This window comes from Westerdykella ornata (genome assembly GCF_010094085.1).
Source record: "Westerdykella ornata strain CBS 379.55 unplaced genomic scaffold EI97scaffold_38, whole genome shotgun sequence".
In the NCBI taxonomy this organism is placed as follows: Eukaryota; Fungi; Ascomycota; class Dothideomycetes; order Pleosporales; family Sporormiaceae; genus Westerdykella; species Westerdykella ornata.
Window position 1 is genome coordinate 46,725 of NW_022986888.1, and position 18,982 is coordinate 65,706.

The 18,982-nt window shown below is 55.0% G+C and overlaps 9 protein-coding genes across 9 annotated transcripts; 5 read left to right on the forward strand and 4 right to left on the reverse strand.

Annotated features, from left to right (window-relative positions):
• Nucleotides 1-605: 605 nt before the first annotated feature.
• EI97DRAFT_209233 (uncharacterized protein) lies at nucleotides 606-1,608 on the forward strand. The gene has a single exon (XM_033793756.1). It carries the CDS (start codon nucleotides 822-824, stop codon nucleotides 1,386-1,388), a length of 567 nt encoding a protein of 188 aa, XP_033649964.1. The 5' UTR covers nucleotides 606-821; the 3' UTR covers nucleotides 1,389-1,608.
• Nucleotides 1,163-3,689, forward strand: EI97DRAFT_208895 (uncharacterized protein). The gene is made up of 4 exons (XM_033793754.1): nucleotides 1,163-1,768; nucleotides 1,825-2,477; nucleotides 2,531-2,848; nucleotides 2,912-3,689. The coding sequence occupies exons 1-4, from the start codon at nucleotides 1,516-1,518 to the stop codon at nucleotides 3,470-3,472; spliced, it is 1,785 nt and encodes a 594-aa protein (XP_033649965.1). The 5' UTR covers nucleotides 1,163-1,515; the 3' UTR covers nucleotides 3,473-3,689.
• A 376-nt stretch (nucleotides 3,690-4,065) lies between these two features.
• EI97DRAFT_470393 (uncharacterized protein) lies at nucleotides 4,066-4,849 on the reverse strand (the record flags this gene model as incomplete). Its single annotated transcript, XM_033801764.1, has 2 exons — nucleotides 4,066-4,455; nucleotides 4,520-4,849. 2 exons carry the CDS (start codon nucleotides 4,847-4,849, stop codon nucleotides 4,066-4,068), a joined length of 720 nt encoding a protein of 239 aa, XP_033649966.1.
• Nucleotides 4,850-5,803: 954 nt separating this feature from the next.
• EI97DRAFT_385859 (CRAL/TRIO domain-containing protein) lies at nucleotides 5,804-7,405 on the forward strand (the record flags this gene model as incomplete). The annotated part of the gene is made up of 2 exons (XM_033796040.1): nucleotides 5,804-6,643; nucleotides 6,731-7,405. The coding sequence occupies 2 exons, from the start codon at nucleotides 5,804-5,806 to the stop codon at nucleotides 7,403-7,405; spliced, it is 1,515 nt and encodes a 504-aa protein (XP_033649967.1).
• Nucleotides 7,406-7,553: 148 nt separating this feature from the next.
• EI97DRAFT_436925 (adenylosuccinate synthetase-like protein) lies at nucleotides 7,554-9,769 on the reverse strand. Its single transcript, XM_033799231.1, has 4 exons — nucleotides 8,886-9,769; nucleotides 8,636-8,799; nucleotides 8,330-8,580; nucleotides 7,554-8,237 (listed from the first exon to the last, which is right to left on the reverse strand). Exons 1-4 carry the CDS (start codon nucleotides 9,283-9,285, stop codon nucleotides 7,781-7,783), a joined length of 1,272 nt encoding a protein of 423 aa, XP_033649968.1. The 5' UTR covers nucleotides 9,286-9,769; the 3' UTR covers nucleotides 7,554-7,780.
• On the forward strand, nucleotides 9,588-10,522 carry EI97DRAFT_209642 (uncharacterized protein). Its single transcript, XM_033793757.1, has 2 exons — nucleotides 9,588-9,925; nucleotides 9,986-10,522. The coding sequence occupies exons 1-2, from the start codon at nucleotides 9,742-9,744 to the stop codon at nucleotides 10,264-10,266; spliced, it is 465 nt and encodes a 154-aa protein (XP_033649969.1). The 5' UTR covers nucleotides 9,588-9,741; the 3' UTR covers nucleotides 10,267-10,522.
• Nucleotides 10,523-12,010: 1,488 nt separating this feature from the next.
• EI97DRAFT_504216 (PEBP-like protein) lies at nucleotides 12,011-13,566 on the reverse strand. The gene is made up of 2 exons (XM_033802814.1): nucleotides 12,973-13,566; nucleotides 12,011-12,882 (listed from the first exon to the last, which is right to left on the reverse strand). The coding sequence occupies exons 1-2, from the start codon at nucleotides 13,145-13,147 to the stop codon at nucleotides 12,221-12,223; spliced, it is 837 nt and encodes a 278-aa protein (XP_033649970.1). The 5' UTR covers nucleotides 13,148-13,566; the 3' UTR covers nucleotides 12,011-12,220.
• EI97DRAFT_209859 (uncharacterized protein) lies at nucleotides 13,137-13,656 on the forward strand. Its single transcript, XM_033793759.1, has one exon. The coding sequence runs from the start codon at nucleotides 13,308-13,310 to the stop codon at nucleotides 13,578-13,580; it is 273 nt and encodes a 90-aa protein (XP_033649971.1). The 5' UTR covers nucleotides 13,137-13,307; the 3' UTR covers nucleotides 13,581-13,656.
• A 92-nt stretch (nucleotides 13,657-13,748) lies between these two features.
• EI97DRAFT_209807 (uncharacterized protein) lies at nucleotides 13,749-15,907 on the reverse strand. The gene is made up of 4 exons (XM_033793758.1): nucleotides 15,236-15,907; nucleotides 14,715-15,184; nucleotides 14,546-14,663; nucleotides 13,749-14,492 (listed from the first exon to the last, which is right to left on the reverse strand). The coding sequence occupies exons 1-4, from the start codon at nucleotides 15,608-15,610 to the stop codon at nucleotides 13,881-13,883; spliced, it is 1,575 nt and encodes a 524-aa protein (XP_033649972.1). The 5' UTR covers nucleotides 15,611-15,907; the 3' UTR covers nucleotides 13,749-13,880.
• Between the last annotated feature and the right edge of the window lie 3,075 nt (nucleotides 15,908-18,982).

The following is an 18,982-nucleotide window of genomic DNA, read 5'->3' on the forward strand; positions in this document are numbered from 1 at the left end:
AGCGCCAGAAACCCTTGCTCTAGGTGATGTGATTCAAAGATGAGTCAAAGTCTAATAATCTTGTGACGGTGAGAGACTTTGTACCTACATGGTCATTGTACTACTACTTGTCTTTGCACTGGTACGGAATACGAGAAGCAGTGCTCCGTTCGCAGGCTCGTACGAGGCGCGGAGCCACATTGCTGCGGCGCTTGGAGGGAGTTATTTAACGGTACCTCTGCACGACCTCGCACGAGGGGTCAAGTGGTTGGGGATTCCAGTCTGATGTCATGGAGGAGGGACACCCTGCGCACCCTGCGCAGAGTCTCTTTGAGATCTTGTTGACCGTTTGTTGGAATGCTGTTCTCTCGAAGCCCTTATGGCGTAGATGCACAGTACATCCGTACTCCGTGTTTTCTCTGTACAAGTATACACAGGATGAAGAGCACAAGACCGGAAGCTGGCTGGTTCCGAAGCGAGGGGAGGGAGCCCTTTCTCGGGAGGGCTGCAGAGGCACAATTGCCAAGGCGCTAAACAAAAGCTTAGCTAGCCCGCTTCTGTGACGATCGACGATCGCTGATGCTGTCACCTGTTGTGAGGTCAGATGGGTTCCGGAACCTCTTTTTGCGGTCAAACGACTCATCGACGGTTCCGGACAACGACGACGGAGACAACAGGCCCCCTTGGCGGACAAGGCAACAAAGGTCAGCAACATCACGCCACGCCTCCAAGAAAATAGCGCTCAAAAGGGCTCTCAGCATACCACAGCGTGTGAGGCCCCTGCTGCCTATCACAGGACACAGTACTACTTGTCTGACAGCAGGCGGTGCTCTCAGTGCCGCATGTTGCGACACCATGGATTACCTATCGTGCTAACTTTTCTACTCACAGCAACGTGCGCAAATCCATCGGCACACGGTTGGTTGGTTGCGCCGACGAACGTGGTGAAAATGCGATACAATCCGATGTCCGATATCAGAAATAGCGACCAGGGTTACTGCCGTCGTGGGGTTGCGGAAAGCTCGGAAGGCAAACTACCGCTAGCGCCGACGCCCCGTTTTCCTTTCCTTTCCCAGCGGTATCCTCCCAGCCTTCTACCTACTCGGAGTAGGCCTGCTCAAAGGGGAGCTTCGGAAGAGCTCGCTCAACTTCCATGGATGACAAACGGGCGAGCTTCCGCCGAATACCTTAATAATGGCCCTGCTCTCTCAAGTTCAATGATTCGTCACACGTACTTGTATAATGCGGAGCAGCCCCCCCAGCTGCTGCACCTGTCTCTGCTAAGCTCCCTGCATCGCCCGCCTGGCTCATCCTTTGTCACCGCCCATTCGCCGTCTTCAGAGCTCCAGCCGTCGCGTCGGTGCTCCGTCTTATATCCGCTGGAGCTTGGGACCCCGCCTCCGTCATAATAAGACGCAGACGCCGTGTCCCTACTCTGTCTGGTCTCCTCTGTGATCCTCCGAGAGCTCCCTCTCACCTAGAAACGGTGGTATTACGACTCTTACCAACCATTTCCGGCTTGACACATTAGTATACATGCTGCGAAAGGCTGTGGTGCTTCTTGCAACTGCAGCGCTCCTGCTAGAGGCACTCCCTCTGGTAGCCGCTCATGGCGACGGCCATGGCAGCGAGTCCGGACATGGCGAAATGGACATGCACGATGCGCCTAACCCGCAGCCTCCCAGTAGCGACGCGCCTCAAAGCTATTGGAGTCTTTCCGAGCATGCCGGACTCATGTACATGCACATCGCGCTGTCGGTCGTGGCCTGGTTCTTCGTCTTACCTGTCGGTATGTCGTCGAGTCTCAGACCCAAGCGCGGGAGTGTGATGCGCTGACTCGTTCAGGTGTGATGCTGAGTGTAGCACGCTCTCGGTTTGCGCTTCTTGTGCAGTTTGCTTTTCTCGCCCTCAACGGTTTCGCCTTGCTTCTCGGCGTCGTCTATAGTCGCAAAACCCCAGATCTGTACGAGAACAACTCGCATACCAAGATTGGTTGGATCTTCACCTGGGTCGCCTCCGCCTGGCTCCTCCTGGCGATTGTAGAGCGCTATGCTGGTCGTAGCAGAGCTTCTGCAATCGATTTCGAGGCCAGGCAGCCCATGACTGCTGCAAACATGGCCCAATACGAGCGCGTCCAAAACACCGAGGCCCCCAATCCTCACCGATTCTCCATTGATTCCGGCCAAGGTACTGAGCCCAATTCGGCGTCGCTGTTTGGCCATTCGAGGTCACCCAGCTGCGAGTCCGAGGATCAGCAGTTCCTGGGACCCACGCGTCGATACACCGAAGACGACGAAGCTTATGATGCTGAATCCGAGAAGCGTGGCATTCTGCAGGGCACTGCCGTCGACCGCTTTCTGTCTCGCAACGTTGCCCGTTATGTTTCTGGGCGCGTCTTGAGGTTCATCCGATTCACCTACGTGGTCATCGAGCGCACCATCCTGCTGATGGGTCTAGTTGCTCTGCTGACTGGTACCGTGGTGTACGGTGGCATTGGCGTAAGTCCGTCCTTTTACAATGCAACAGTCGTGGATGCTGACAGGTAGCCCAGCGTGGGAATGGAGTGTTCAACGTGCTCGCGCATTTCATCAAAGGCGGTATTTTCTTCGTATACGGCCTCCTGACTCTGGGTCGCTGGATGGGCGCCTTTGCAGACTGGGGTTGGGCATGGAACGTCAAGCCCCCCAAGGAGGTAGTTGGTCGTCGGAGCGCGGCCATACCTTCGGCCGAGTTCACCGAATCCTTCGTCATCTTCCTGTACGGCTCCATCAATGTCTTCCTGGAGCATCTGGCGGCCTGGGGCGATGCATGGGCTCCGCAGGATTTGGAGCACGTGTCCATCTCGGTGTTGTTCTTTGGTGGTGGCCTGGTGAGTGTTGCTTCACGGCGGTTCCCCCTTTCGACCCCGCGTCACTGACATAAGCGAATGCAGCTCGGCATGATCGTCGAATCGCGCAGGATGCGAGACTTGCTCAACACTTCGGTGCTTGTCTCGAAGCCGGCGTCGCAGTATGACGACGATCGATGGCAGCAACCACGACAATACGGCTTCTCCATGAACCCGATGCCGGCCTTGGTCATCCTCCTCCTGGGCAAGATGATGAGCTCGCATCACCAGGCTTCCATGCTGTCGACCATGATCCACACGCAATGGGGCAGCATGTTCATGGGCTTCTCCCTTGCGCGCGCCTTCACCTACATCATCATGTACATCCGGCAACCGACGTCGTACCTGCCTTCTCGCCCGCCGACGGAAATCATCACGTCCTTCTGCTTGGTGGCTGGCGGCATCACCTTCATCGTCAGCAACAAGGACACGGTTGCTGCGCTCGAGTCGTACGGCCTTGATGCCATGTTCACCTTCACCGTGACCATGGGCCTGACAGCCATCCTTCTGGCGTGGGAGACGGTCCTCATCGCCATCAAAGGCTGGGCCGTACGCAAGGAAGCTTCGAGTACGTCGTCCAAGATTCGGAGCGGCGTCCTGGCATGAACTCGACGATCCGCTGGGTTCTCTCGGGCCTGCTGGCCTGGATGGTCGCCGGAAGGGAGAACCAATGTCCGGACGTCGACATCAGACGCGTGCGTCAATGTTGGTGTCCGGTTTGGTTTGCTGCCTCACGGCAGATTCGTGTTACGTTTCTTTACGCTCTTTGCTTCATTGATACCTCGTTTGGCATTAGCAGTGATACCCCACTTCTCCTATTGGATTACTGCATCTACGTCTTGTCTTGTGGGAAACGGAGGAATCTGGATTGAGGTAATGGAATGGAGCAGGGGGATTCTGGATTTGCGAGCGAATGAGCGAGCTGTAATGTGTCAATGATGGTGTATGAAGAGGTGAAGGCTTGAAAAGAAAATGGGAAATCTGAATCTGACATCTGGATTGGGTTTGTGTGGGATTTTGGACGGAAAAGGGATGACAGTTATGAGGAAAATGAAGCAATACCATCGTTATACCATAGTCGCTCTTTTATTGCTAGGATTTGTGAGCAATGATTGCCAGAGATGCATTCTCCCTTTGTGAGAACGGGAAAAGCCCCATCCAACTTGTCCCTCGTGTCAATCATGGCAGACCCATCCCAATCAGCTGCCCCTTCCCCTCCCTCTTCCCGTGCCTCTCGCAATCCCACTCCCTCTCGATGCACCCCTGGGCACGCCTCCCCTGGTAGGGATCCCGCCTGCCCTCCCCCCGGCCCTCGGGATCCCACCACCTCTCCCCCGCGCAACCTTGGATGCGGGAGCCGGCGTCTGCGGCGTCTGCGACTGCTGGTGCGAGAACTTGGACGTCGCGCGGCTGCTCGGCGGGTTCTCGACGAACGACGTGTCGGTTGTGAGGAACGTGGCTTCCACGTCCGGGACATTCGGGTCCTGGTTTTTCGACGGCGGGTGGGGGTGGGGTTGAGACGTCGAGGAGGTGGCTGGGCCGAGATGGGGGTTGTTCTGCGGGCGGGTGAAGGACTCTGGGATCGGTGCCTGGGAGAAGTTTTTGTAAGCCATTGCATTCGAATCTGGACGGTCTTGTGATATTTTAACGCACCTCTGGGAAATCGACACAAAAAGCATTCATATTCAACCCGTACAGGAACGCGGCGAAGCTCTCGCCGAAGCGCGCCAGGCTCTCGTGCATGACGTGCAGCTGCATGAAGTTGGCTTCCAGGTCGGCCATGGCGTCGCTCAGCTCGGCAAAGTCGTCTTGTAGTAGCTCGAGCGGGGTCGTGGTCGAGGCGGCGTAGGGTCCGCGGAGGCGCTGGGCGCTGCTGTCGCGGAGGGAGGCGCGGGAGGAGGGGCGGAGGGGGGTGGTTGGGCGGGAGCGTCGCGGGGATTTGGAGCGCGGGCGTTGGTGGTGGGAGGGGGTTGTGGTGGACATGTTTGGTGGTGGATGGTCGTTGTCGGTGAGGGGATGCGGCTGGTGAGGGGGAAGGCGTGGTTTAGCTTCGAGGACGCTTTTCGTCTGATTGTGTTTGTTTATCGATTGCAGTTCACGATGGTGTTGGTGGTGTTGAGGGACCGTGGGACAGCGGAGCTAAACCCGATGCAGTCAAGACTCGGAAAACAGCTTGCGAGTTCCTCACCACATCGTCATACTATATCTTTGCTTGTACACAGTACGGCCTCAACGGTATTTTCCTAAGCAGTTGGAAAGCAGGACTCATTCTCATCTGGCCTCAAGCTTCACGCTTCAGTCGTTGTTCAATCAACCGAATTCTGCGCCCCGTGATCTCCGTAGAAGCAATTCAACCAGGGTCCAGACACCATAACCCGCTTCACCCCTCCTTCGTCCGTCGGGCATGCGCCTCATCAGCCCTATCGCCGTCTAGCATCGACCCTATTCCAAAACCGCCGTCCATAAGCAGCTCCGCCCCATTCCTCACTGCTCATCACGCTCCTTCCCCTTTTCCTCCTCTATATGTTCGTTCCTTCCCCGACCGCCGTCAGAAGCAGCACAAGAGCAGCGTTTTCCGGTTCCTCTCGTATCTCGGGACTGTCCTCTATTCCGTTCCGAAGACACCTTGCGTCCCATCATCAGCGTCCACAATCGCTCGCGAGTTTCACGAACCCTTCAAAAGTTTTGAGAAGAGAGCAGTGCGCTCGCCGACGCACCTTCCATACTCGCATAGGACCACCGTCATTTTCTAATCCGAGAAAAAGCGCCTCTGGCTTCTTCACCGCAGTTGTCGTTTTCGGTATTGGGATCGGCACCGCGCTTGTCGTTTCGCTCCTTCCCCGCGACCACCCCTCTGAGGCATACGATATAGCAGCGCAGCGACACAGCTCCTCAAAACCATTCCACCCTTCACTCTATACTGACTCGTTCCTGGTCATGGCTCCGAATACGCCGCCGGGGAGACCCGGAACGCTCACCGTGGAGCAAGAGCTCAAACTGCGCGAGCTGTGGGCCGCGACAATGAAGGTGTTCGGCGTGTACGAAGCGCCTGGGGCGAATTCTGGGGATGCGAATACCACAGGGGGGGCTGAATCCCCTTCCGTTGCTGCCTCTTCGGACGCTGCGTCGGAGAAAGATGCGACTGGCAAGAAGGAGAAGAAGAAGAGCCGGCTAAACGTCTTCAAGAGGAAAGACAAGGGCGAGAAGAATGGCGCTACTTCGGACTCGGCACCCGCGTCCGGGACGTCTACGCTCCTGGAGAAAGACATCAGCGCAATGGCGATAGCGGACGAGGACGATAAACACGGGCAGACGAAGGCCTTCAAGCAGGCCATCGCTAACAGCTCGCCCGAGGAGATAAGGGACACGTTCTGGAGCATGGTGAAGCACGACCATCCCGACGGGCTACTGCTGCGGTTCCTGCGGGCGAGGAAGTGGGACGTCGAGAAGGCGCTGGTGATGATGATTTCGACGATGCATTGGCGGGCCGAGGAGATGCATGTGGATGATGATATCATGGCGAATGGCGAGCTACACGCTTTGCGACAGAGTCAGAGCGATGATCCCAAAGTGAAGAAGGAGGGGGAGGATTTTCTCGCCCAACTGCGCATGGGGAAGTCGTTCTTACACGGGCTGGACAAGGAGGGGAGGCCGATGTGTGTTGTGCGTGTGAGGTTGCATAGGGGTGGTGAGCAGAGCGAGGAGTCGATTGAGCGGTTTACGGTATACACCATTGAGACGGCGAGGATGTTCCTGAGGCCGCCGGTGGATACTGCTGTACGTCATATTCCCCCACACACGCGCCTTACTCCTTTATTCCCTCTCTGCGAAGGGTGTGAAGGGCTGAGCGGCTGACTCTCACAGACAATCCTTTTCGACATGACCTCCTTCAGCATGGCCAACATGGACTACGCGCCCCTCAAATTCATGATCAAATGCTTCGAGGCAAACTACCCCGAATCCCTAGGCACCGTGCTCGTCTACAAGGCGCCCTGGATCTTCAACACCATCTGGAACATGATCCGCGGCTGGCTCGACCCCGTCGTCGCCGGAAAAGTGCACTTTGTCAAATCGCCCGAGGAGCTGGAGCAATTTGTCGAAAAGAGTCGGATCCTGGAGGAATTGGGAGGGGAAGAGAAGTGGAGCTATACGTACGTGGAGCCTGCAGACGGCGAGAACGACAAGATGAAGGATGAGAACAGGAAAGAGGAATTGAAGGGGGAGAGACAGCAGATTGTCAACATGTACGAGAGCGAGGTGCTTCGGTGGATCCACGCCGGGGCCGCGGAGAAGGAGAATAGCGATGTCTCTGCCGATCTGGCGCAGAGGAGAAGGACGAGGGATGAGTTGGCCGAGCAGTTGAGACAGAATTACTGGAAACTGGACCCCTATGTCCGGGCTCGGACGCTGTATGAGAGGATAGGCATGCTCAAGGAGGGTGGAGCAGTGGATTTCTACCCCACCGCTGCGCCTGTAGCAGCGGCGGCGCCGGCGACCACAACGACAACGCAGGAGACGAGTCCGGATGATCTGGACTAAATTCGTCTTGTTGTTGGGCTGAGCTTATTATTCCACGGGGTTACATTTGAGCTGAGCATCGCATTATTGGTTTCGGTTGTTGACTGTGGTAGGAAGCTAGCATGGAAAGCACGCACGCATGCATGTAGAACAGACAGAGGGAGGAATTCGGATAGAAGGGATTCATTGATGACAAGATCTATGCTCTATATGCTTCGCTTGGTTTTTCGCTCGGTGTGACTTTGCACATCGCAAAGTCGGAAACGCGTATCTACTCGAGAAGGGGAAAAAAAACGAGATATCAAGCCCAAGGGAACGGGTACTATAGCCGCCCCATTCCCCATCCACATCCGGGATGAGAGCACGCAGGTCCGTCTCCTCTCTTCTCTACCTCTATCATGACCGTGTAATCATATGCTCCCGGCCCGGCCCGACGCCAATCCACTTAATCTTGACGCCAACCCTCTCCTCGATAAACTCGACATACTTCCTCGCATTCAGGGGCAAATCGTACCAACTCCGCGCCTGCGTCGTGCTCTTCCCCTTCCAACCGGGCAACGTCTCATACCGCACCTCGACGTTATTCAGCACCTCTGGGTTCGCGGGGAACCCGTCCAGCTCCTGCCCGTTGTACGTGTAGGCGACGCCGACCTGGATCTCGGCGAAGCCGTCGAGCACGTCGAGCTTGGTCAGGTTGAGCAGCGTGTAGTCGTTGCAGGCGTGCGAGTGGCGGAGCACGACGAGGTCGAGCCAGCCGCAGCGGCGCTTGCGGCCCGTCGTGACGCCGACTTCGTGGCCGACGGATTGGAGGGTAGAGCCGATTTCGTTGAGCTGTTCCGTGGGGAAGGGGCCGCTGGGAAAGGAAAGTTAGCAGAATTCCCTGGTGGTGAATCTATGCATTTTGCTGGGTGGGTACATAGGACAGGGGCAAGGAAAGGCACGTACGATCCAACACGCGTGGTATACGCCTTCACGACGCCGATGACCTCCTTGATGGAGCGCCAGCCCAGATTCAGGCCCGTGATGACGCCGCCGAGACCGGTGTTCGACGAAGTGACGAAGGGGTAGGTGCCGTGGTCGATGTCGAGCATGAGGGCGTTTGCGCCCTCGACGAGGATGGGGGCTTTCTTCGCTTTGGCGGATTCGAGGAGGGGGATCTGGTCGATGACGTAGGGAGCGAGTTTGGCGCGGAGCTCCTGTTATAGTTTGTTAACGATTGCAGTCTTGGAAAGGGGAATGGAAATGTGGTACCTTGAATTTCTCCAGCTCGGCCTCCGGGTCATACTTCAGCAAGTCCCCAAAGCGCTTCTGGTAGCCGTGTACTATGCGCCTGAATTTCTGCTCGAAGATCGCCTCGTCGAAAATGTCGCATATGCGGATGCCGCTGCGGGTCATCTTGCTGCTGTAGGTTGGGCCTAACGACGATATATCTGTTAGCCATATCCTCCAATTTCCCAACATGGAAAGCGGAGAGGTCATTCAGAAGTTGCGTAACACTCACCAATGCCCTTCTTCGTGGTCCCAATCAAACCCGTCCCCAACTCCACCTCCTCCAACCCGTCCACCACCTGCTGCAAATCCAGCACCACATGCGCCCTATCGCTCACGAAGATCCTATCCTTGGTATCCAACCCATGCTTCTCGAGCGCCTCCAACTCCTTGAAAAAGCTCGGGATGTGCACCACGCACCCGCTGCCCACGAGGTTGATGCACGAGGGGTTGATCAGGCCGGAAGGCAGGATGTGGAAATCGTACGTGATGCCGTTGGCGACGATGGTGTGGCCGGCGTTGTTACCGCCCTGGGCGCGGCAGCAGAGCGAGGTCGAGGCTGCGAGGATGTCGACGAGTTTGCCTTTGCCTTCGTCGCCCCATTGGGCACCGAGGCAGAGCGTTGCGGACATTGTGGACGTGGAGAGACCTCAATCGAGGGCGGGATTGTGGTCGTCGGTATGGTTCGGTCGGTCTATCGATAGCGAGCGAGAATTGGGACGGGTAGCAGAGCGGGAAGGCGTGAATGAAAGTGGGTTCCGTTTCCTTGGCCGGAGGTAGATTTACCGCACTGGGATATCTGTGAAGGCTTCTCGGCGAAACGAGAGATGAAGAGAAAAAGAAAAGAGGATAGAAGATGCCTAGTACTCCCGGAAATGGTCTCAGGAACCGCCCAATTAAAGGACTTCTGAGCAAGTATATGAGTTTAGGAGTCGGCGGGATTGCGGGGAGAAAATGTCAGTTATGACGTGCCGGAGGGAGATTTAGATACTTGGGCACGCGACTTGGAATTGCCGGCTTGCTCACGAGTAACAAGGTCCTTCTCAAAGCAATGTATAATAACGGATCGGTTTATCCAGCCAAGGTCTATGCACTCCTCTACCAAACCGCTTGTTCCCTCTCTGATGACCCCGCCATCTACAAACTGCGAAAAAGGGATTGTTGCCCCACCATGCATTGGCCCCCGATCTCGCAGCAAGATAGACGGGCCAATCAGATTGCTGCGTTGGGTCAAGGTAAAGAGGAGGGCACGTGCACAGTATTCATTCCTAGGTATCCTTTCAACCTCTCCATCTCATCTCAAGAACCAATCCTAAGACAGCCACATCCTAGAACAACGACATAGAAATGCAGATTCATCTCATCGCCACTTACTGCCCATCTACAGGATAAACACTCCTGATACCACCTCCACCGGTGTATACAGAACGCCACTCCTGCAGCCCTACCCACCATTCGACAAACAGTGTTGCACTGCTTTTCTGTTTCTCAAAGATTTAAATACCGTAGTTATTTTACTCTTTACTATCGGCTTCTTCTTCACCTTGTGCGACCCAACGTCAGAAATTCCACCCTTCGTCATTCAAAAGTTGGAGCCACACTCATTCTCTTAGCCGCATAACTGATAACCCTCCTTGATTTCTATTTTTCTTTTCCGTTCGATATAAAGAATACAATGTAGACCTAGCACGGCAGAGAGATTGCTATCGGCAATGTATGCCGCAATCTCAACTCGCGTAACGATACCTATATCCACGTAGGCAGCATAACGATAGAATGCCTCCCTTCCCAGCAGGAACAATGTGAACTCTCCGACTAATCACGTCCCGTCATTATCTCCTCCCGGGTTCGTCGCCATAACCGCCAATCTACCCAACGACATCCTTGATCATCCGGTCATCCACTCAATTCCTCCCTCAACAATTCCGCAGATCACACACTGGATGATTGACACACACACAACCCGTACGCTGCTCGTTCGCCTTCAACTCCGAATCCATCAACGACACATCCCAACACCAGCAAAAAGTCCGAATCGCCACACAGTACACGAGAGTGCCGACCACAACAGCCGGATGTATCCTCTCCCACTCCTGTGGCGTGTTCATATGCCAACCAATCGAGATGAGAAACAAGGGCGATGCGATGAAGATTTTGAAGATACACGCAGACATGTCAGGCACGGGGCGGCCAGCCTGTGATCCGGTCCTGTACGAGGAGCGCGCAGTTAACGAAGGTGATGAGGAAGAGCCGGGTGCACCAGAGAAGGCAGTGCTGGAGATGAGGTCGATTCTGTCTTTCGGTCTCGAAGGCGCGAGAATACCTGGGTGGGGGGTCTCGGTCCATGTTGGGAATGAGAAGTTGTTGCTCGCGAGTAGTTGCTCTGAATGAGAGTAGTTGCCCGGTAATGAGAGTAGTTGCTCGTGAATGAGAAGTAGTTGCTCGTGAATGAAAAGTAGTTGCTCGGAAACGGCGATATGGAAGGCAATAGAGCGGTTATTCTATAAGGATATGTCTTGAAATTTGGATCACACTCGCGTGGAGACGTCGATGGGAATAAGATTCCTCTGAGTCGGTTGTTGGGGGGAAACCCTGTCTTTAAATCCGCAGGATAGAAGGTGAGAGCGCCGATTGCTCCTGACAGTAAGGCCGAAGGGAAAGAGTGGGAGGTAAGAGGGGTGGACGATTGCGTGTGCGCTGCACACCCCTCCCTCCATCGGTCTAATATCCACTGAGCTAGATACCGCTAGACTCAGTCGCACCGATTACATCTAAGCATCCGAGGAATGTGATGTAATCGGAAAGGTGATCGGTTCGTAATGTACATTCATGCGGCATAGTACATAGGTACATGGACAAAGTGGACAAAGTCGACATTCAGGACTCAAAATCAGACAACTCGCGCCTTGAGCGGCTCCAACGAAATATGGTGTCGATTCGCAATCCAGATGAAAACGAAGTTCTATCTCGTCTAGCCCAACGTAACGCATCTTCTAGTCGGAGCATGTGAGCTGATGACGAAGTTGATTTCGATCTCGCCATGTATGCACAGCCCCAGGTTAGCTTCGGCCTCCCTTAGTGTCATGTGAAGTCCGCATCACCGATGACAGTAGATAGTCAGAGGCGAGACATCCAAGCTCAACACATTCGTTGCCTGTTAGCGTGAACTGTCCGCGTGGCTGTCTACACAGTTGAAAAATATTCGGACTACGGCTTCGCCTTGTTCGCGTCACCTCTTGGTGATGATATAACCTAACTAGTAACTTATACCGAATCACACCGAATCCAAATTAAGTGTGATACCTTAACTTGGGAGTTATTCCCTCTTCACTCGCTGCAAGTACACATAACGCGAATAACAAGAAGTGTGCTATTCCAAAACTGCGAGATGTTATAGTCACACTATACAATTCTCTTAACCAACCTCGCTAGCCATTCACACTTCTAGATACGTAGTCGAGGATTCCATATCTGCTACGCATAGCGACGCTTTCCTCCGTCAACCTGAGCAGGACTAACTGTATATCTACCCTAGGTACACCTACAACTTCACCACACACACCTGCACTACAACATTACAGCCGCCATCCCCACCGCAACCGCCATCCCAACCACACCCATCCAAAACGCCCCTTCTCCCCCAATCCCCAGCACCACCGCCCTCCTCCCCGCAGACCCCTCAAACTCCACACTCCTATTCCCCCCATTCCCACTCTCATCGCCAGTAGTCCCATTTCCCGCCGCCCCCGTAGCCCTCGGCGGCGGAAACGTCGTCGTCCCCGTCGCACTCACACTCAAATTCCGCACCTGCATATAATTCGCCGCCACCGCCGCACCCTCGATCCCAGCACTCCCCAGGAACCTAACGAGCGCGTCTTCGCTGCTAAAAACCCGCTGCTGGATATCCGAGAAGTTGACGCTGGCTGGCAGGGAGAATCCAGAGGCCGGGGACGCATAGAGCAGGAAGGTGTAGGCGTGGGGGGAGTCGCCTACGGGTGGATTTGGGGGGCGGTAGGGCGCTTCTTGCTGTGATTCGGGGGGTAGACGGAGGGAGGCCGGGTTGGAGTTTGAGGGGGTGGTTGAGAGGGTGACGTTGGAGGAGAGCCAGTGCAGGAGGGGCACGCGGCTGTTGTTTCGGGGGACGTCGGAGTCGAGCATTAGGAGGATGAAGGGGCCGGGTGGGGAGTTGGGGAGGCTGGGGAGGCGGAAGGTTGGGGGACTGAGGAGGTCTGTTGAGTGGTGTTGTGTTAGTGAGGGATATATGTAGGGTGGTGTAGGCATAGGGTTAAGGGATAGGGCAATAGAGAAGGAGGACGTACCAGACCGCGGCATCAGTTCACCTGCTGGATCAACAGTGTTGGAGCCGTAGATTACTTCCAATGTGTTGGAGTCCGCTTGGAGCGCAATTCCCGGCGCTGGCTGCGATGCAGCAAGATCTACGAGTACTGTTGCGGCCAGCGCAAAGAGGGAAGAAATTGAAGGTTTTCGAAGCATGTGGCAAGAAGGATAAACCGTCTACGGATACCGGATCGTAGGAGGGGTGGATTAAGAGTAGCAATGGGTGGCTGCTAAAGGTTGTCAAGCCACAAGAAATCGAAGAAGTCGTGCACGACACCGACGCGTGCAAAATTATAAATGTCGAGTGTAGTTCCTCATGCAGAGACACTATCGCCACTGCTGTTTATATCCACCCTTTTCCTGCCGCGTAAGCAGCCTCAAATGCTGCTCTCGCCTTGCAGTTGCAGTTTCAGCATTGCCTTATGGCACCTTGGCCCTGCGGATCGAGTCCCAGATCTCCATGAGGTATTTCCCACATTCCCCATCCTCTCGGGTGGCTTGCATTGCCGGCAGTTGGTGCGTGCATGAGAATGCCGACGGCATCGCGACGGAGGAGGTGTGGATGTCGTCTCATCAAGGTTCAGTTTGAGAACGGGCCGCGTGGGTGCATCGGGCTTGGCAGTCATGCCTGCTCCGATACCGATGGTGATGATACGGGGAGAAGCCGCACGGTGTTAGAAGGCACATCCAACAAAGCTGCAGGTGGTCAGTCGTCATAAATGCATTTCATCATTTTGGCTTCTTCCTAGTACCAAGCCCGGAATATACACAGAACGCCGCCCAAAGCTTGTAAGACTCCCAGATGTGATCCTGCCCGTCAACGCCGTTATCGAGTTTTCTCGAAGTAGCGCTCACCCTTATCAATCTGCCCATCGGCTCGCTTTTCGCTTTACTGTCCTCCTCCTACGCTTCCCCGTCCCCGTACTATGCCAAGTCCCGGGGGATTCCTCTCATGGATGCTGCTCCTCCGTCTGCCGCTCAAGCTTTCGCTCCTAGAACTCTCCATACTTCTTCGCATGCTAGAACTGCTGCTTCTCCGCCGAGCTAGCCTCGCTTGATCCGGTTCTTGAGGGTTCAAGCCACTTGCCCTTGCGAAGAGATTCAAAACGTCCGTCAAGCTGATGACGCCATTGAGACGACCACTGAGAGCTGCACCGGGCAGGGCTGAGGCAGATATGGCGGGAGCTACGACTGCAGATGCTGCCGGTTGGCTGGCCGCAGGGAGCGGGGCAATGGGAGACGGGGGTACCAGGACCACGGGAGTAGCGGCAGGAGTGGGAGGTCCGGAGGAAGCCGGCGATGGTGTCTCTACTACCCACATACGGTGGGACCGGGTTGCGACCAGCTTGGCGACCGTGTGTGCCAGTGTGCAGTAGGGGTTGACGTGGAAGACGGGGAACGAGTCTTTGCCGTCGTGGACACCCCTTTCGGAGAGAATGACGGAGATGAAGTGGATGCACGAGGACCGTAGAAGGGGCAGAGAGGTAGATTTTGTGAGCAGCTGCAGCGGAGTCAACATAGAGGAACTGGAGAATGTTCGATAATGGAACTTACGCGCACGTCAACCTGAGAGATGTTCCCAATGACGTTGTTCTGCGCGTCAAGCACAGGCAGGGAGCTTACACCTTCATTGTGCATGAGCTCCAGTGCATCCGTCAGGGGCTTGTCCCCGCTGTAGGAAATCAGTCACTCTTGTTGCACGACCTTGGCGCAATTGACTTACTTGATGGCCAATACCGAAGACGAGCCAATGTGCAGGTCCTTGATCAATTGAGGATACAGCTGGTCCAACACAGGGAAAGTCTGTCTATTGTCCCAGAAGAACTGCACCATCCGTAATTGCGTCAAGATGCCAATAACGTCGGGCTTGCCTTCCTCAACAACCAGCAAGCGATGCACACCGCTCCCAAGCACTTCTATGGCTTTTGTCAAATCCGCCGTGTGCGGCAGTGTTATGATCGGGTCCTTCTTCCCAAGCTCTTTGATGTCACGGAGGGGAATCGGCTTGCCTTCGCGGCCCTTCTTTGCAAGCTCGTCGAAGGAGGCGACCTCGTCTTGGGCAGGTTGTGCTAGGCCCACTACGAGCAGAAGGTACGCATTCAGGTCACTGTAGTCGAACGTTCCTGTAGCTACTCGGCTATTGCGATCCTCACGCAGGAGGACCACATTGGGAGCGCCCGACTTGACAAGGAGCTAGCGGAAATGTCAGCCATGGCCCAATGGAGCTTCAAAAGCATGCCATACCTCGGTGGCCTCCTCGACGTTGGTGTCATATTCAGCGAACCGGACAAGACCAGGGTCGACAATCTCGCCAATGCGAATCGTTTTCCAATCGCGACCGACGAAAGCAGGATTCCGACCTTTGGTCGGAGGATTGTTCAAGAGTTCCTGCAGCGCCTGTTGCGAAAGAGAGGGCTGTCGTGAAGAGCGAGGAGAGTGTGGTGTGATGCCTCTGGCGTTTTCTGGATAGCTGGTATGACGGGACTGGGGACTCGGAGAGGACAAGTTGTTGCCGAGCGACGGAGAGCGAGGGATGGTGGGAACCGAGTTGGAATGGACCTGTAGAGCAGGAGTAACGCTGCCCTCGTCCTTGTTCGAAGGGTTTCTGTCGTCTGCCATGGGTTGACGGACAGGCGCGGGGTTGTGCGGCGACGGCGGAGGAGATGTGTGCGTCAGGTCCCAATGGTCGGCGACGATGGTTTCTCGCAATGATTATGCAGCTTTATGAGCAGTAATGGAGGACTCTCAGTGGGTTATGGTGGGTTATGGTGCTGGCCATGAAGGTGTGTAGGTGTAGGTGTGATGCTGTTGATGCGGTGAAGCTGCGGGGAAGGTTGATTGCGGGCCCCAATGCGGTAACGGCAGGCCAAACGCGGACCTTCGGCCATCTCCCAATCCGACGCCTTGATTGGCGCTGCCCTGTCAATATGTAGCTTGGGCTCGAGTTCATGGACTTGACGAGCTGAAGAGTGCGGCCAACCCTTATCTACTGTGTACATAGCAGAGAGACGGCTGGAACCATTCCACCTTCTCGAGGCTGACATCATGGGCCTGTCTCACAGACGCGCCATGTATGCGGCGCATCAACCAGGTGTCGCGCATGTGCTGACTAAGAAAGCCCTGGTGGATTAAGGGGTCATGAATTCTCATCAATCGTACAACAAATCATCCAACGGCCTGATAAATCTATAAGAGCAGAAGAGTGGCGTCTTTCCTAGATGTCCAACATGCTTCTCACCCTCTGTGGTGGGACGGCACTGGCGTTATCGCCCGACAATGTCCTACCCGTCAACTGAGTAGCCCCCGTCCTCGTGCTGGCGGTGTCACTATTGTCTGTCCGGCTGGGCCCGAGTCTCGCATCCACATAGGACGATTGTCGAAACTCGTCACTCTGATCTCTGAAGGGGTCCTCGGGCGGCCTGCTCCTGGATCGGTTGCGCAGGTTCATGTTCTCCATTTCCATACTCTGGGCTCCCGAGCGCTCAGCCCGTCGTCTCCCCGGCGGTCCGGCGCTCTTGGCCATCTGCTCCAGCCTCTGCTCGTCGGTCTGATACCGAGCCCACCAATCCCGATCCCACCAGTTCGGTTTGCGCGTGATACCGAGCTCGGTGTCGTGTGCTATCCCGCGCTCGCGCCTCATCTGAATGATGCGCTTGTCCTCGTTCTCCTCCACGAAGCCTGCGATCTCGTAAATGACGATGATGGCCAGGATGGGGCCGTAGCCTAGGCCGAAAGGCCATCCGATGTGGACTCCATCTTGGGATATGCTCAGGTCCCAGATCCAAGCGCTGGCAATGCCGTAGCCTAGTCGAATGGCGAGCAGTATGATCGAGAGAAGGATCTTCGTCGGGGAATCCCGGAAGAAGGCCTTGATCTTGTTGAAGAACCCCACCCTCCGCGGTTTATAATTCTTCAACGAGTGGAACAGAGAGAAGCAGATGACGAACCAGGCACACACGGCCAGTATAGCTCCAGCCTTTTCCCGCGCCCCCGTGGCCGCCGGCTTCGCGATATTATTCTTGTCCTCGGGTGTATTCTGCTTCTGTATCGGCGTCCAGGAACGCGGAATGGTCATGAAGAAGTTCAGCCATGCGAAGAGGTAGAAGATCAAAGGTAGGTAGAACTCGACTTTGGAGCGCTTATCGTCCTGCCGTAACGCGAACAGGTCGCGGTCCACGATTTTTCTTTCTTCCCACGAACCCCTGAGTGTGTTAGATCAGGACTTTGATGGAGAGGCTGGGCGTACCTACCAGTGTCTGGTGCATTCCCAAACCATTGCCAGTGCACCGGGAACCATGAGCATGAAGAAGAAGCTCTGCAGAATGATGGGAATCTGCTGCAGATAGTAGCGGTCGACGTCAATACCGGTGAATGTGCTGATCATTGCACACGCTGCCACGAACAGCATCCAGTACCACTGCCACCGTCTCCCAATCACCCGGAACCTCTTATCCTCCCTCAGATACAATTTCCCGTGTTTCCGCAGGTTGATCAGGGTGAACATGATGCTGATGCCGAAAATGGAACCGATGAGGATGCTTGCGATTCCGCGCTCGTGGATGCCGTAGTAGGGTATGTAGCAAGTAGTTGCATTGACCCAGCTGCCGTTGCTGAACATGAAGGGCTTGTAGTTGTCGAAGATGAGGTAGCATTTGGAGGCGTTGGAGATGGTATTATTGCTGTATATGGTGTAGTTGTAGTGTTGGAGGGCAGTGAGGTTGAAATGGACGCCGTTGACGACGGTGTCGGTCTCGTTGTCGCCTGTGGGGAACTGCAGAAGTTCCCTCAATTGGAGGAAAGGCATAGTGGTGGATAGTTGCGGCCGGCGAGGCCACTAGGTAAGGGCCGACTATGCGGAATTGAGGTTTGCTGTCCTACTTGTTGTAAACCATCGGTATCACAGGAGCGGGAGACGCGACAGGGTGATTACTGTGTTGGGGTTGATGCGAAGCGGAGAAAAGCACTTGGGGGTTTTGACGGGAGGAAGATAGACGGCCGTCCGGCGTAAGTAGGTGTGGATATATATATATATATATAGGGTAGACAGGGTCGCCGAACAGAGCGAGAGCCTGCTGAGAGGTAGATTTAATGGCGCACAATGAGTACGCCTTGAGGCGGGACTTGACCGGGAGTTGCGGGCAAATCCGTCATCCCGCGCGGCGAGGACTGATGGCACTAGTCGATTGGTTCGTGCGCGCTGGTGTTTTTGATGCAGGTCGGACGACGATGGACGGCGGGGGACTCGGCCGAAGATGACAGGGAGAGATTCTGAAATGGTAAAAGATAATGACACTATACAGATGCAATCATGCTACGGCGATCAATCTTCGAAGGGGGAACCGGCTAGAGTTGTGGCATACGCAGACCGCCAGATTCAAGACTTTATGGAAACCTTTCCCTATATCAGATGCTAGGCAAAGCTGTTTGTCAGCAGCACACCTATACAGTCAATCCGAGTAATAAGCTCCTCTGACATGGCTGGAAAAAGTTGGACGCTATTATGCTGCCTGGTGCTTTGGTTACTGCCAAAACCTACACAGTAGTCAGCGCACATTTGATTGGCCACACTTCTGGTTATGCCCATCCGTTTCAAGGCCTGGGAGCTCAGTATTTACTTGTACTGTGTACATTTGAAGAGAGCCACTCAGATTCTCCATACAGTCGAGGTAGATGATTACTACGCCTGGCATACCCGTGCGGCTTGCTCCTACTAGCTAGCTGTTCCAATGGACGTGGAAACCTGCAGTACAATCGGCTTCTTTCGAATCCACCACTTGGTGATGCGGCTCGGCCATAAGCGACTGGCGCTACTAAAGACCGACGACATCTGTAGGGCTGCAGCTCTGAATTTCGTTTCTTTTCGGGCACCGCACGCTGTAGCAATATGTAATCAAACCCCGTTGGTAGACAGCAGTAGACAGATTGGATTCCAATTGAACCTGCTGGGCAAAGATCCTGAGGCGCGGCAGAAGGAGACCATCGATATACATA

Bases quoted from the DNA above. Each gene is read 5' to 3' on its own strand.
- EI97DRAFT_436925 (XM_033799231.1), bottom strand. From the start codon at position 9,285: ATGTCCGCAACGCTCTGCCTCGGTGCCCAATGGGGCGACGAAGGCAAA. The intron at 8,800-8,885 runs GTGAGTGTTACG...TATCGTCGTTAG, and splicing joins GACCACGAAGAAGGGCATTG to GCCCAACCTACAGCAGCAAG. The intron at 8,581-8,635 runs GTACCACATTTC...AAACTATAACAG, and splicing joins CCGAGCTGGAGAAATTCAAG to GAGCTCCGCGCCAAACTCGC.
- EI97DRAFT_504216 (XM_033802814.1), bottom strand. From the start codon at position 13,147: ATGCTTCGAAAACCTTCAATTTCTTCCCTCTTTGCGCTGGCCGCAACA. The intron at 12,883-12,972 runs GTACGTCCTCCT...ACCACTCAACAG, and splicing joins TGAACTGATGCCGCGGTCTG to ACCTCCTCAGTCCCCCAACC.
- EI97DRAFT_209807 (XM_033793758.1), bottom strand. From the start codon at position 15,610: ATGGCAGACGACAGAAACCCTTCGAACAAGGACGAGGGCAGCGTTACT. The intron at 14,664-14,714 runs GTAAGTCAATTG...GATTTCCTACAG, and splicing joins TCTTCGGTATTGGCCATCAA to CGGGGACAAGCCCCTGACGG. The intron at 14,493-14,545 runs GTAAGTTCCATT...ACTCCGCTGCAG, and splicing joins TCTCTCAGGTTGACGTGCGC to CTGCTCACAAAATCTACCTC.
- EI97DRAFT_209233 (XM_033793756.1), top strand. From the start codon at position 822: ATGTTGCGACACCATGGATTACCTATCGTGCTAACTTTTCTACTCACA.
- EI97DRAFT_208895 (XM_033793754.1), top strand. From the start codon at position 1,516: ATGCTGCGAAAGGCTGTGGTGCTTCTTGCAACTGCAGCGCTCCTGCTA. The intron at 1,769-1,824 runs GTATGTCGTCGA...TGACTCGTTCAG, and splicing joins GTTCTTCGTCTTACCTGTCG to GTGTGATGCTGAGTGTAGCA. The intron at 2,849-2,911 runs GTGAGTGTTGCT...AAGCGAATGCAG, and splicing joins TGTTCTTTGGTGGTGGCCTG to CTCGGCATGATCGTCGAATC.
- EI97DRAFT_209642 (XM_033793757.1), top strand. From the start codon at position 9,742: ATGCACTCCTCTACCAAACCGCTTGTTCCCTCTCTGATGACCCCGCCA. The intron at 9,926-9,985 runs GTATCCTTTCAA...GCCACATCCTAG, and splicing joins TGCACAGTATTCATTCCTAG to AACAACGACATAGAAATGCA.
- EI97DRAFT_209859 (XM_033793759.1), top strand. From the start codon at position 13,308: ATGCAGAGACACTATCGCCACTGCTGTTTATATCCACCCTTTTCCTGC.